Consider the following 14992-nt stretch of genomic DNA (forward strand, 5'->3'; position numbering starts at 1 on the left):
TTCTCTTTGTCTTGCTGTGCCTAACTCTCTTGCTTATTTCATTATTATAACATCTCAATATTATTAAATTATATAATATTCCTTTATATAATTTTCATTGATTATACAGTCACCAAACTATTTTATGCCATTAATCTCTTGTTGACTTTGCAGCATTTCATTGAGCCATGTAGTCACAAAATAGTATCCTCCCCTACATGGGTAGAGTGATGGCTTCTGGGACCACCTGCTTGCATTTGTGCCACTGCACTTGGAGGCTCTGGAGAAGGATGGGCAGGATCCTCCCACAAGGAGGATCAGATATGGATAACAAGACAGATATGGGCAACAGTTTGCCAGTTGAGTCAACTCTGAAGTATTCAGTTAAGGGACACAGCAAAGAAGTTCAAAGGACAGGATTTTTTCCAAATGAAAGAGCTCTCCATAGGTTGTATCCCAACACTCCTTGTCAGTAACCTCAGATCCCTGCAGAGAGCCTGGTCCAAGTTATCCCCAAAAACCTCTGTTAATGCTACTGCCCCAGGCTGTCTGATATATAAAGGGTAGGAGACTTGATGTCTGACATTAGAAGCGTAACAGCTGTCAAACTCAGTGTCATTGCAGGGGGCTTTCCAAAAAAGTGCTCAGAAGAAAAAGTTTAAGTTCATGAACAAAAGAGGTACAAGTGAAATAAGTGGGGCCCTAGGTAGCCTGTTCTAGAGTCTGATTTTGTTGTTGATAACCCTGACTATGGCAGGAGGTTGGAACTAGATGACCTTTGAGGTCCCTTCTATGCCAAGCCATTCTATCATTCTATTAATTTGCTGCACAAGCTTTTATTATGTTTGTTTAGATCTAATTAAATGTCTAATTTCCTTGATTTTCCCCTTGACTGCAGCCTCTGGTAGCAGAACACCCACTTACTCTGTGTTTTCTTGTCTCTCCTGATTTTTTATGAACTCTGTTTTCCTTTCCACTTTGTGTTTCATTGATTTTTGCATCTGTTGCAGGAAGTGGCAAATCACACATATCACCACCAACACTGAAGCCAGAAACCCAACTACAACCACTTACGTTCATATGTAGTCCCATGCAGATAGATATATTTCCTGAGGACTTAACCTTTAAGTCCTGTCACCTTCACATTTCTGGCCAAATGTTGCACAATACTGTTGTGCAACAGTACTTTCTCTCTCTCCAGGCTAAAATATACATATTTTTGCCAGCTTTTAATGGATTCAGTATTACTCAGATCAGCCACTATGTGAATGGAGATGTGCACATCACGAGATCTGCACTTTTTGGTTCTACCTGTCCTACACGTTTCACTGGATTGCTGAAATACTGAACAAATCAGGCTAGCTCAGGCAGCAACCTCACATTCCCAGTAAACATGCCCTTGTTGCTGCAGTGGGCCTGTTCCTCTGCCTGTTACCTGCAGAGTACTTCTCTGCATTTTTCTGTACACTGAGCTCTCATCCTCTGTACTTCAGGAACTTCATGTAACTCATGTAACTCTCTCCAACTACTTTCCTGTCAACCATTTCCTTTGCTTCAAAGACTGATTCCTGCACAATGTCTTTTATTTTTTCTTCTGTAGGAATTATTCAGGGCGTCAACATACTTGAACTGGAATTGAGATGGAGGTAGTTATATAAAATGCTAATAATTGCCAGGAAAATTACAGAGTTTTTCAGAGCTGCTAGGTCTGCCAAGCAGCTGCCAGGAATCGTGTCTCCCCTACTCTTCTAGTTTACTGACTTTCACCAAAATAGCGCGTTGTTCTATCCCAAACTTTCAGAAAACATTTCAGTATTGACTGGATGTGTCATTCAAAAGCAATCACATAATGGACAAAGAAACAGAGGAATGTTTTTCTGTTGAATATGGAGGCTTTTGATGTATGCTTAGGGTGTGCTTCAACATTATGCTTATCTGTTGGCATATCCCTCTGGTTTGTCAATGCAATCCTACAGGGAGGCTGTGCTATAAACAAGGTGCTTCCGCTAACACAGATTATTTCACTGAGCTGGCCCACAGTGCAGATTCTCAAAAAGTTTTATCAGTGAAATTCAACACACCACTCCCACAGCTCTAGCACAGGGACAGCAGTGCATGGCAGTTATGGAAAGTAACTGTTCAAGAACTTTAGCACTAGAGAAATTGCAAGCTGGAAGCATATCCTTAAAGAAAGGTCACTTTATTTAGTGATTTTTCTGTCCCTCACCTACCTGCTGCCACCTCCAGCAGGTTAACATGCCACGCATGCTGAAGAACGGCCAAACACTACACTCTGCTACGAATGGTGGATGTGGTGACCTTCATCATGAATGCAGCCCTAACTGCTTCAACAGTTTGCGACAGGAAAACTGCCTTACACACAGCAAAGCAACACCTGCAGGGCTCGCCTGCTGCTCTTCGCCCTGAGGAAATGGGCCCCTTCTCTTTCCCAGGTCACCCCTGAGGGCCACGTTAATTCGGCACAGACCCAGCAATGGCCCCAGAGCCGTCAGACCTTTGGGACGGTCAGAGGGTGCTCTCCTGCAGAGCAAGGCTCCGGGCATGCAAAAAAAAATAAACATGTTTCCGAGTGTATTTCACCTCACGTACAAAACTGAAATGAGGCTCTGAGGCAGAACTTCAGTCAAAAGCAAAATGGAAAACGCGCGTCTTTACGTGACAGCCTCCAAAGCAGCAGCACGCTCGCTACTGCTGCGATTAGCCCCAGATGTGACGGGAACGCGGTGCAGCGCAGCGCGATGTCGATCACAGCTCGGAGCTCGAGCAGGATGACGCCCACAGTCACGCAGTAACGTATCGCAGGGATTCACGTCGGGTCGGGCCCACCCTCCTGAGCAAAGCAGCCTCCAGTACAGAAACCCACCCCCCCTTAGAGGGGGCGCTTCGCCGTCAGACAGCCCCAGTCCCACCCGACGCCCCCCGTCCCACCATCTCAACAGTCACACCTACTCCGCTCCGCCCCCAGCCAAGGCGCATGCGCACGGCATTCTGCCCTCTCCCCCTCTCCTGGCGGAGCGCGTCTCTGGCTTCAAGCACAACTTCCGTTTTTTCTGGTGCATCGCGAAATCCTTCCGGCGGGACCGGCAGCCCCGGCGCGCTTATAAAAGACTCCAGTTCCAGCCGGACGCTTAAAGAGAACACACGCAGCAGAGAACCCGGAAGCGGCTGTGCGGCGGGTAGGAGCGGGGGCGGCAGCCTGCGCCGGGATCCCGCGTCCCGGCCGGCAGCGCACGGAGCTTCTCCGGAACTCGGAGGGGCCGGTAAGGGGCTGAGTGGGAGGAGCTCTTTAGGGGAGCGCGGGGGTGCTGGAAGGGGTGGGGTGAGGTAGTCGTGTTGAGCGGTGCCCTGCGTTAATGTAGCTGGGCGTGAAGGAGGGCAGTTTACTGGGAGCTGAGGGAGTTTGGGGGGAGATCGGCGAGGTGTTCCTCAGGTGGCATTTGAATACGAATGTGTATCAGTGAAAAGCGGCAGGGTGTTGTATAGATTGTGCTGTAGTTATTCTTCTGACGCTTATCTGAAAATGTGTTGGGCAACTTGACCTGCTCTGTTTTTGAATAGTGAACACACCATTTACTGCTGTGTGTGGAGACTGCAGGTCTGCTGGACCTTCAACCTGCTGCCTTTTTCATCTTTATGCACCTCTTTATATACTAGATTAGAAGTGTACCTCTGCTTAGAATTTCAAGTATGTTATGTTCGTATGCCCTAACAGCAGTGCTACTGCGTTATTGGTGATTGTGCTGGCAAGTTTGTAAATAACATCTTGTCTTGTGTTTGTTCCTAGTCCTTGCCGTGCAATTTAGAAATCCCCCAGGATGCTGGAGTCCTACGTAACTCCCATTTTGATGAGTTATGTGAATCGCTACATCAAGAACTTGAAGCCTTCAGACCTGCAGTTGTCGCTCTGGGGAGGAGATGTTGTTCTCAGTAAACTTGAGTTAAAGCTGGATGTGCTTGAGCAGGTATGTTCTGTGCCTTCGAGTTAAAGCAACTTGACTAATAGTTTATGTGGGTCTGTATAAGTAACTGTTTACTACTTGTTTTTCTTCTGACACATGCCATTTGTTTAGTGATGAATGATAATTTGCATAGTGTGCAAACTCAGAGGGTGTGAAGAGAGGCTTTTTGTATGTTTCTTTATTCTTTCAGTGATCACTGTTTTACATCTAGCTATATTACTTTTGGATGGATTTGTGTTCTCTGTACTGTTTTATGGTTCAGTAATATCTAAGCTAAAGAGTAATTGAGAGATGGGTTTATTCAGCTAGTTTGTGTGGATTAGATTTGAGACTCCATAGATTTGGAGCCTGTAGTTAACATGAGCAGGATAAGTCTTTGCTGAGAAACTGCTTCCTTCTATGCTTATCTTTGTTGACAGTTTTAAGTGTGTCAGACAGATAAAGCTGCTGTACATGGTGTAACAAGACTGACTTAAAGCCCTGAGTTTAGCTGAAGAAGTAGCTGAGAGTATTGCAGCAAAGAAAAAAAGATGATTTAGATAATATGGCCTATGGAAGAGAAATAGAAAAGACAAAGATTGTGTCTTAGCCTTTGCCTCATTTTATTTAAAATTATGGTCAAATCTTATGGGTGAAAAAGAAAGAATGGAATAAATTGTGCTCAGAGATACTTAAGCTGGGCATTAAGGAAATTTTTCCTCATTTTTATCAGATTAAGACATTGGAGTGGATAGGAGATTGTGTGGTTTTTATTTGGGGGGGCCTGTAGAAATAGGGAATAAGTATTTATGGAAAATATGATATCTTAGATCAATCTTCAGAATAGGATCAAGCCTTCTGAGAGATCCTGTGTAATTCTCTGTTTTTCTGTAAAGATTCTGATTTATCTTCTTTCCAGTATTCGGTAGCCTCTATTGTCTCTTGTGGTAGCTGCTGTTTAGTTACTCAGTTTCTTGCTACAGCTTGCCCGTACAGGTAGTGTGAATACTGGACTGCAATTGGTAGAATGTGTTACTCCTGTGAATGAATATTCAAAGCTTTCTTTAGTGTGAATATTGGGGAATCATAGTAGGGCTGACCAAAAGGAAGTTCTGGAGGTCTCAGTCCAGCCACCTGCTCTGAGCACTGCCGCCAGCATTATACCGGGTCCGCTTTGTGTGGATGTCTTGAAATCTCCAGTCTTAGTTGTGAATGCTGCTTCTTCAGGTGAACTGTCTCAGTGCTATAGAATCACAAAGTCATTTGGGTTGGAAGGAATCTTAAAGCCATCTCCCTGCCATAGGCTTGGCTGCCACCCACCATCAGGCTGTGCAGGGCCTCATCCAACCTTCCCTTGAATGCCTCCATGGCTCCACAGCTTCTCTGGTCAGCCTGTGGAAACACCTCACCAACCTCTGACTCAAGTATTTCTTCCTAACATTAAATCTAAATCTCCTCTTAGACAAAGGGGAACAGTTTTAAACTTTTTGCTTTCAGACTATGTAAAAAGTTGAGGAACTATACTGCTCCTAGAGGGAGGTTTGTCCTCATAACAAATGGTGAATTTAGGATAGTATCAAACTGTATGTATTATCAGACACTACTAGGGTTTTGCCACCACTGTTTATCATTTCCTTTCAGGTACCTGCTTGTAGGTGATCCCTGGCCTCAACTTTGCCTGCCTGTGTATCAGCAGGGTCCATAAATACTGAATGCGATCTATTGCTCTCTTTGCTGTTATGCAAAGGAATATGAAGCAACACTTGCCTTTACTAGTCTTTTTTCTTTAACATTATTTGGCTATGTGTTTATGTGAAGAACGGAGATCTTAGTTTGGCTCTTACGCTCTAGAGCTTGCCTGATTCTGTAGTGTGTATTTAGGATATCTTCCCCCCGCCCCCCATAGAGATGCTGCTTTGTGCCTGCTTGACAAAACTCTTTTTGTGTATGTGTGAATGTAAATAATAACCTTTGCTGCTGACTGGAAACTCCCTTAAAAAAAAAAAAAAAAAAAAGCTGAAGTTTCTAGGAGTTACCATTATATGTTAATTTATTTGACAACCTTGAACATTTTTGGAAGTTTCCAGCTTCTGTGGAACTCTAGGTAATGATTTGGGAATAATATCTTAAGTGCTAGACTACTTGCACCTTACAAACAGTTTTGGGAATAAATGTGTTGTTTTCTAACCTTGCTTCTTGTGTGTCAGCTGATGTTAGAGTTGCAGTGTCATATTGTGTGCTCTTACAGGCTACCAAACAGAATCCCAAAGAATAGATGAGAACGGGGTGCAAAAGGTTGTCTGTTATCCCAAAGATGAAAGCAATTTGTAATTAAACTGTAAATACTGTTTCAGAGTCTTTTCAGCACTTCTAGCACCATTTATATGAAGTCCCTGTAGTATCAGAATAACAGAGTTAACTGTGAGCTTGGTAGCTAGTTTGTATATGGTGTTTCTGTTGACGTGGTACCAAAGAGATAAGATACATGGTGAGCTCTTCTTACAATTTGTATATATTTCTATAACATCATGGCTTACTAACTTAGTTTTTTTAATACAAACTCAGAGGGAGAAAATGAAACAACCTTCAATTAGAAGACAGAGGACAATTGATCTGAAGATTACTGAGTTTCACTGGAGTGTTTGAAAGGCTCTCTGCTGTACTGTTCTTTTACTCCTGTGTTTTTTGGGCAGTGCGGCCACAGAAATGAAGAGAAGAGTGCAGGGAGGCTAACTCCTGAATGCAGGCTCTTATATTTTGAATAGTGCAGGTCTTACTGATGTATGCATTCTCCAAACAAATTACTGCAGTCAAGGCAGATTTATTCCCACGTTTTAATAGTTTGATGCTTCTATAGTGATGCAAAGGTTCTTCAGATGTATTTTAGTTGGCCAGCCAATTGTGGTACCTTGGTAAAAGTAGTTTCAAAAGTTAAAGAATGTAATCAGTTTGTGGCTGATTACACTATCTTTAAACCTTTGGCTACCAAAAAGGTACTGACAGTTACTGCAACTAGTGTTGTTTCATTATGTTGTCTTGTGAAGATAAATTAATAAGGAAAACAGCACAATGTAGCTTCTCTTAAGATTAAGACTGAACATGCATTGGCACCTAAAGTGCAAATCATGTAGCAGTAATAGTGTATTTGTTTAAATGCATGCACACTAGCAAATCCAGGTGACTTCATAATTGTTATAATGACTGAAACCTTTAATCTTAAAGCATTCAGAAATTGTGAAGAGAAATATAAGAAATGATAATGTACTTAATTTAAGGAAATGAGGGCATAAAAATACCTGTTATATTTTTTTTATTTGCTGCTGTGTTACTTGCTAGTTACATACAGCACTGAATGTGAAGAAATGGTGTTTCAGTTAATACTGATATTGAGGAACAGTTTTTTTTTCTCATCACCCTGAAGTTTGGGAGAGACTTCAATTTTAGGGCAAGGGAGATTAAGATCATCTGGTCTACAGTCTTGCCGTGGTGTTAGCCAGCTATTTATGTGTCAACCCCATGCGTTTGTTTTCAGTCCTGTGATAGCTTCTGAAGAATTCATATAATGCAAATGTAAAATCTAAAATGTAAGGTCTAATCTGTCATAAGTACAAAAATGTGTTCAGAATTTCATGTCATACTTAATGAGAGGGAAAACATTGCACAGGAAAGGACGAATAAAAACGATCTTTGTTATGCTGGATTATAAACAAGTTACTAAATGTGGTAGATATTTGTTTTGTGTCTACTGAATTAACAAAGATTTCTCTGCATTGCCCTAAGGAAACTTAACTTGTGCAATTAGGATAATGTCAGACACTATTTGAATCAAAATTCCTTTAAAACAAAGGAACTATGTTTTGTAAATGCAGGAGTTCTGTGTCAGCGTATGTTTGTCTGCATTGCCTCAATTTGAAAGAAACCCTACTTCTGTTCATTTTTTTCATTATCATGCAGCTATTAAAAAAAAAAAAAGCGTTCTACTCAGTGAATGCTGAAAAAAAAGATCTATTGTAGAATGGTGTTTGAAGTAAAAACTCAGCTTCCACATATGGAAGCAAGTCAGAATCTAAAGAGACACAGCGTTAGGAAAGAAAATTTTTGCTATTGTAAATAATAGTTTGCTGTTTGATTTGTCCCTTTAGTTGTAATGTGCTTTTTTAGGTCATGTGGTTTTTTGATCACTTCTTTTGAAAAGCTGAAGAACATAAAATACTTTTTGATTTTCTGTATTATCAGTACAGTGATGTCTATAGCAGGATAGTTTAGCACTTGCTTTTTGATGACTAAATGAAACTATCTGGATTAAAATGTGTTTTTATTTTGGTTTTGTTTACCTAAGGCTAATTTTTTTTGTGAGGCTTTTAGCTAAAATTTTCAGTGTATTTGTGAATGAGATGAAGAAAAACACTTTGTAAAAACAACAAATTTCAATCTGTTTTTATGAGAAGGTCTATGACTATCCTCTTTGGGAATGAAGGCTTGAAATTAGATGTGGTTTTGAGTAAGCACAGCTGAGGAAGGAACTAAGAGTCTCTGACATTAGAGATGGGTGTTTTCTTTTTTTTTTTTAACTTCAGAACCCAAAGACTCTTTTACAAAATGAAAGCTGTAGGTTATTTAAAAAAAAAAAAAAGAAAACAAATGTTACAATTTGGTGTATTTGTTTTCTCTGATATTGTCAGCAGTGAATATATTTCATTTACTCTTAGCTCGTAGAATCATTTAGTTTGGGAAGGACCTTCAAGATGACCAAGTCTGATGATCTACTTGACCTCCAGAGTCCCATCACTCCACCACATCCCTCAGTGCCACATCCATACATCTCTTAAATGCTTCCTGGGGTGAGGACTCCACCACCTACCTCCCTGGGCAGCTGCTTCCAATGCTTGACCACCCTGGCTGTGAAGAGCTTCTGTTTCATGTCCAATCTAAACCTGTCCTGGTGCAACTGAAGAATATTTATTCATGTCCTGTTGCTTTTCACCTCAGAAAAGAGACTGATGCCCTCCGTTGAGATTGTACATAGTAATGAGGTCTCCCCTCATCTCCAGACAGAACAGCTCCAGTTTTGTCAAAAGTTTTCTTTGTTAGTCCCTTCACCATTAAAATAGTTTGCAAATGCCGACTGAAAATTCTAATGCATTATCAAATACTGTTCATTTTGCACTAAACAGTTTCGTTATTTTAAATCTGATTTCTAGTCTCCAGCTGCAGGTGGCTGTTCTGTCTGGTGAGTGTTAAGCTCAGGCTTCCCAGAGAACACCTGAGGCTACTTTTTCTAGCACTTTGGATCTCAAGTAATGGAAGTATCCTGTGTGCTGCCCTGTGCTACGTACCTGAGATGAACATGAGCCAACAGTGTGCCCAGGTGGCCTAGAAGGCCAATGGCATCCTGGCTTCCTGGCTTGTATCAGAAACAGTGCTGCCAGCAGGAACAGGGAAGTGATTGTCCCCCTTTACTTGAGTACTTGAGGAGCACCTCAAGTACTGTGTCCAGTTTTGGGCCCCTCACTGCAAGAAAGACATTGAGGCCCTGGAGTGGGTTCAAAGAAGGGCAACAAAGCTGGTGAGGGGTCTGGAGCACAGGCCTTATGAGGAGCGGCTGAGGGAGCTGGGATTGTTCAGTCTGGAGAAGAGGAGGCTCAGGGGAGACCTTATTGCTCTCTACAACTTCCTGAAGGGAGGTTGTAATGAGCTGGGTGTCGGCCTCTTCTCTCGTGTAACTGGTGATAGGACTAGAGGCAATGTCATTATTTGGGGGTTCCAAAGAATAAGAAATGACATCATGTTACTAAAAAGGACGTTATACAATGCAAGCACAAGAGTCCTAACAAAATTGGCAGTTGAAATTGTACTTATATTTCGTAGTTTAGGATGTCTGGCTTGGTGGTCTCTTTTTCTTAAAAAAACAAAAACAAAAACCCTCTGCCATTGTAATCTCTTTTTTTTTTTGTTTTAAATTCTTATTACAAGTTTGGAAAATGGAAAGTGTTGCATCCTGATGGTGTTCAACAGATTTACTGTTCATAACACAAAGAAATTCTCATTTGTAAACCAAAGAAACTGTACCAAGTAACTCCTTTGCTTTATAGAGTGATTTTGATTTGATTGTTTCTGTTTTGACCTGTACTCATCTGTTTGGCTTGTTTCCTTAATCTTTATTGTTATTTTAGCAATAAGAAAAAATTAGAGTAAAAATTGTATTTACAAAAAAATGAAAGGACCGAGGAAGTATGCATCTAATAACAGCAAAAACAAAACAAAACAACCAAACCAAAAAAACCCCCCATACCAATACCCTCATTATTTCTCACTAAGACTACAAGTGTCTCATAGCTTTTGTATGGATTTATTTTTTTGTTGCCAATCTTAAGAGTACCAAACTCTTAGAAGTCAAAGTTCTAAAATATTTTGGAAGAAATTGCTTTGCTCTGGATTTTTTGTTTAATTCCGAATTCCTGTTCTACTGTAGGTCATGCATCAATTTAAATATTTGCTTTCATCTTGTTCATTTTTATGTGTCTCTGTAATAGCAAGAGATTTTGTGGTACCTTCATGCAAGAGGTGGTTTTTAACCTATTATTATCAAGGACATGGTTAGCTAGATGAGTCTTTGTAACAGAGCAATTGTAACGTATGTGTACAAGCAATTAGTGGGCTAGTTACTAAGCCCAGTGGCATACTGATGATTTGGGGAGGGGGAAGAACCTTTGATCTATGTTCTGTGCTAAGGCCTTATTATTTTAAGTTACAAGTGTCCTGTTTTGATGTATTTTAGCAGTTAATTCATCACTGTTTCTTTTGTTGTTAGGAACTGAAACTACCATTTACTTTTTTAAGTGGGCATATTCATGAGCTTCGGATTCACGTGCCATGGACAAAATTAGGATCAGAACCAGTTGTCATCACTATCAATACCATGGAATGCATCTTGAAATTAAAGGATGGAGCTCAGGTAAGAAATACAATGGGTGTCTTCCTAGCATTGAGGGATTGGTGAAAATAATAGCTTGTATAGGTCATTTTATTTAAAGCCATTTGAAGAATAAGGCACAGTGAAGCTCAGATATGCATTGGCTCAATGTTGTTATATTTCTGATTTTGTCAATAAAAAGTACTTGGGCTTGTTAATGTTGAGCTTGTCTTAAGCAGTTTTATGCTTTAGCTCCAGGAAAGCTTTGTGTCTTTCTTTTTAATCCTTCTTTTCATTTTAATTTCAATACAGAGTCCATCGTTGGTATTAGGAATCCTGCAAAAGAAACTTTCAATTTGTGCAAAGCTCTCAGGTGTTAGGAAGCTTGATGAGCTGTTAACATTTCATGCCAATAATTAGTTATCAGCCAGCAATAGCAATCAGAGTATGCTTTCAATTATGTTTGACTTTTCTTGTAAATTTCTTCTACAGTTCCAGGGCTAAAAAGGTTTTTGTTGCTGGAATAGAAATGTCTAGTCCTAGATATGCCACCCAGGAAGTATTTGCTTGTATTCTGTAGTTATACTAAATCTATGTTGCGTGTGTGCACGTACATATACATGTAAGTGCACACACCAACAGCCAAATACTAAGTACTTTTCCAATCTGGAAGTAGGATTGTGAGACCAGATGTTCTTAGAGAAATGTGTTTTAGAAGCAGTGAATTACAACTAATTATAGAAGCTGCAGAAGAAGATTTGTACCCCGTGACTTTGTGCAACCAGAACTAATATTTGATATTGGACCATGCAGATGGCTACTGCTGGAATGATCGGATTTCCTGCTTGCATGGTATTTGAAACTTAAGTTTTGTGGTGCATACAGCAAAAGGTCAAATGTCATGAATGTAAAGCACTCTCAAAACAAGTATTTGTTACAGATGTTTAAGATTCAGGAGCAATAAAGGATTTCTGAAAATTACAGCTGACCTTTGGACAAATTATTCAGTACTGTGTACACTCAGGAGAGTAAAACTTGAATCTGTGCAGTGGAAGAATTATCTTTGACTAATAAGAAGTTGACAGATTGGATTTTATTAAATTACTATTAAAAATATTTTCTAAAATAAATTATTTCAACAAATTCTTCTAGTGTGACTGTGCATATGGCGAAGACCTGTTATCATAAAAGTTAGTAATTAGTGAATAAAAAAGTTAATAATAGAATCTCTTCGTGGAAGATTGTAGTAAAATTATCTTCCAGTGAATTTATCTCCAGCTAAAACTCTTCTGCACAGAATTTTCTATCAACAAAGAACATAATTAGCAAGAAAGTTTAGTTTTCAAAAGTTTGCTGCCATAATCTTGCATTTTCTTCCTCAGATGAAATCCTTAATGGGCATATATATGATTTCATCTGAGCAAAAATTTATTCCCTGATCTCCCCATTGGGTGACGTATCTCTTCCTTGGAAAGAGCCTACTCCAAAACATTTTCATTTTGGCTATGGGTGGGAATTGAAGTACACAGTATCATTTGAAATTATTTGCCAGTGGACCCTACAGGTTATTATGGACAAAAAAACCTCTTCGTATGTATGCCTGTGCAGTAGTGTTGCTGTGTCACTGGTTATTTTTTTTGTCGTCAACTAATTGCATTGTCTCCTTGATTGAGAGAAGAGTTTGAAGTGGCCATAATGGCTCAATTTCTGGTTTTATGCTAATATTCTAAGCATAAGTACTGTATACCTGTAGAGTTCACCCAGTGATATACAAAACCCACAAATACCAAACCACTACTGGTGTTTTAGTAGCACGGTAGGAGGTTTGAGTGTTGATGATGGCGAACGCTTTTCCTCTTTCCTTCTTTGCAGCTAATACTACCACTTCTGTAATTGGTGGAAGTGTTGAATAAGCACGGCTCCTTTGTAAGAAAATAAAACTTCAGTGCATCAGGAACAGAACTTTGCAGTGATGAAGGTGGTGTTCTGTAGAACATGCTATGTATGTAGTCTTGGTTATAAATTAGGTTAATGCTGTTACCTCAATAATTCGGTGTGCAGCATTTTGCATTTTATTTTGATATGTCTCCTTAGTGCAGTTGTGCTTGTCTTATTGCTTTTGAATGTAGACTTCTGCAGCACTGAGGTTAAAGCATTGATCCCTTATGTTATCAAAGCTATGAGATCTTGGTAAATATGATGGAAAATATGTTCTTATGCACTTACGTGTGGTTTTGAACTTGTTTTCTGACTTCTATTTGTTTAGTTATGGTAAATTACTCTGGTGATATTGTTTTTCATGAACCTTATGTATAGATTCATGGGGTAGTTGAATTTCCAGTATTACACGGACTTGAAATCCCCTTGTTCAGAGGCAGATTCCTGCCCCAGAGCTTCGGTCACCTTTTTTGTCTTGTTGGACCTTAGTAACATTTTTTTCTTTTCTACCCAGTCTTTTTTTCTTATTTGAAAGCTATTTGAAATTATTTGCTCATTCTTCTTCCTTCTTTCCTGTCACAATATTTCTTTGCTCAAACAGGAGGCTTTAAATTCTGTGCTAATTGGGAAGGACAAGTCTGCATCTGTATCCTTCACCTTACTGGCATCATAGCTAACCACAAGACTAATCTTCTGGCTGTTCAACCTTGAATTCTGTGGTTTTTAGTCTTGGAAATTACGCAAGTGGAGAGATTCAAGGAGAAATGCATTGTCTGTATTAGTGCTTTGATTTTGAGTCCTTGTCTTTAATCAGGACACAGTGCGTCAAGGGAAACCAGTGCACTTGATGAAAACTGTCTCTATATCTAGTGTGGAATCAGGAGTGGGATTCAGTGCAACTTCTGATGCCTTCCAACTCAGGGTCTTCTATGATTCTGTAACAAATTTCTCAATCAGGGAAGGCTTTTAAATACAAACAGTTACACGAGCACAAGAAAACCAGTTTTTTTTTTTTTTGGATCAGTATGTAGACTATGAACCACTATTCCTTTCATGAGGTATTACAAAGAAGGTTTTGAAGGAATATTTTAACTCTGTAAACAGTGGAGAACAGCTCATAAGTATGCTTGTCAGAATAGCAGACATATACTTATCTGAAAATCAGTAGAGACTGTCATCAAAGAGTGCTGAAAGCAGAAATTAATCTTGACTAGGAAATGATCAAGATGATAGATAGGGTGTGCAAAAAGGTTATGAAAGACTTTGAAAGGGAAGACAGAAGGCTTGTATTTGATGATGAGGGTACAGTTATATAATATGTTTGCTAGGTGGTGTAGCTAGTTCCAGGACCTTAGTGGTTTTTTTCCCTTTCTCATTCTTAGTTGTAGTAACTCAGTCAAATATGGCTGTATGGATGGTTTATTTTTTCTGTTTTGAGTGTATGTGTATGCTGTTCAGTGACAGCAAAAGTATGTTAAAACTTGAAATTGGAGGACTAACAATCTTTAGTAGTCCAGATTTCTACATAAGCACTATAGAAGCCTAGTGTCTATGTTCTGAAGCATTTTTATTTAGCCCTTTATAGTGATGTCTTTTTCATAGGATCATCAACGTTGGAAAAGACCACTAAGATAATCTAGTTCAGCTGCCAACCCATTGCTAAGCTCACTAACCCATACCCTGAGTGCCACATCTACTCTTTTCTTGAACCTCCAGGGACGATGACTCCCACCTTCCTGGGAAGCCTATTCCAATGCTTCACCACTCTTTTGGAGAAGGAGTATTTCCTAATAACCAACATTCTTAGATCAGCAAGTCTGATAGTGACTTTTTATGTTGTATACAAAGTATAAGATGAAGTGTTTATTGAGAGCTGCCCTACAAGAAGGAAACTGTCATGTAGCATTATCAGAGTTGTAATTTCAGGGTTAATAACAGATATGAAATTTTGTGCTAATTGATAGTGTGAGGTCCATTTTCAAAAGTGAGTTGATCGATTGAGAAAATAGTGTAGTGGCAATTGAGAATATCAAAAATGAGTTAGATTAGCAAATGATTAGGTATGTTCATGTAATGTTCATACATAGTGAATATAACTGTTGATGGAAAAATAAATTAGTTTGCTGGCAGTTGAAATGTCAGGAAATTTTGCACATGGCTAGTATGAAAATAGAAGATAACTTGTGAAACTTTCACTGGATCA

At 39.6% G+C, this 14992-nt stretch overlaps 1 protein-coding gene across 6 annotated transcripts in view; it reads left to right on the forward strand.

The window, feature by feature from the left end:
* Positions 1-3098: 3098 nt before the first annotated feature.
* VPS13B (vacuolar protein sorting 13 homolog B) overlaps positions 3099-14992 on the forward strand; it is a 410907-nt gene continuing 399013 nt past the window's right edge. For 3 of the 6 annotated variants that reach the window (XM_090137833.1, XM_031591055.2, XM_031591058.2), the window contains exons 1-3: positions 3100-3260; positions 3785-3962; positions 10750-10893. In XM_090137833.1, coding sequence (XP_089993959.1) covers positions 3816-3962; positions 10750-10893 — 291 coding nt within the window. In that variant the 5' untranslated portion in view covers positions 3100-3260; positions 3785-3815. Of the gene's footprint in view, positions 3261-3332; positions 3686-3784; positions 3963-10749; positions 10894-14992 lie in introns of those variants that run through there. The other 3 variants (XM_090137834.1, XM_031591056.2, XM_090137832.1) reach the window with 2 other exon arrangements.

Source organism: Phasianus colchicus, chromosome 3 (genome assembly GCF_987193195.1).
Source record: "Phasianus colchicus chromosome 3, bPhaCol1.hap1.1, whole genome shotgun sequence".
NCBI lineage: Eukaryota > Metazoa > Chordata > Aves > Galliformes > Phasianidae > Phasianus > Phasianus colchicus.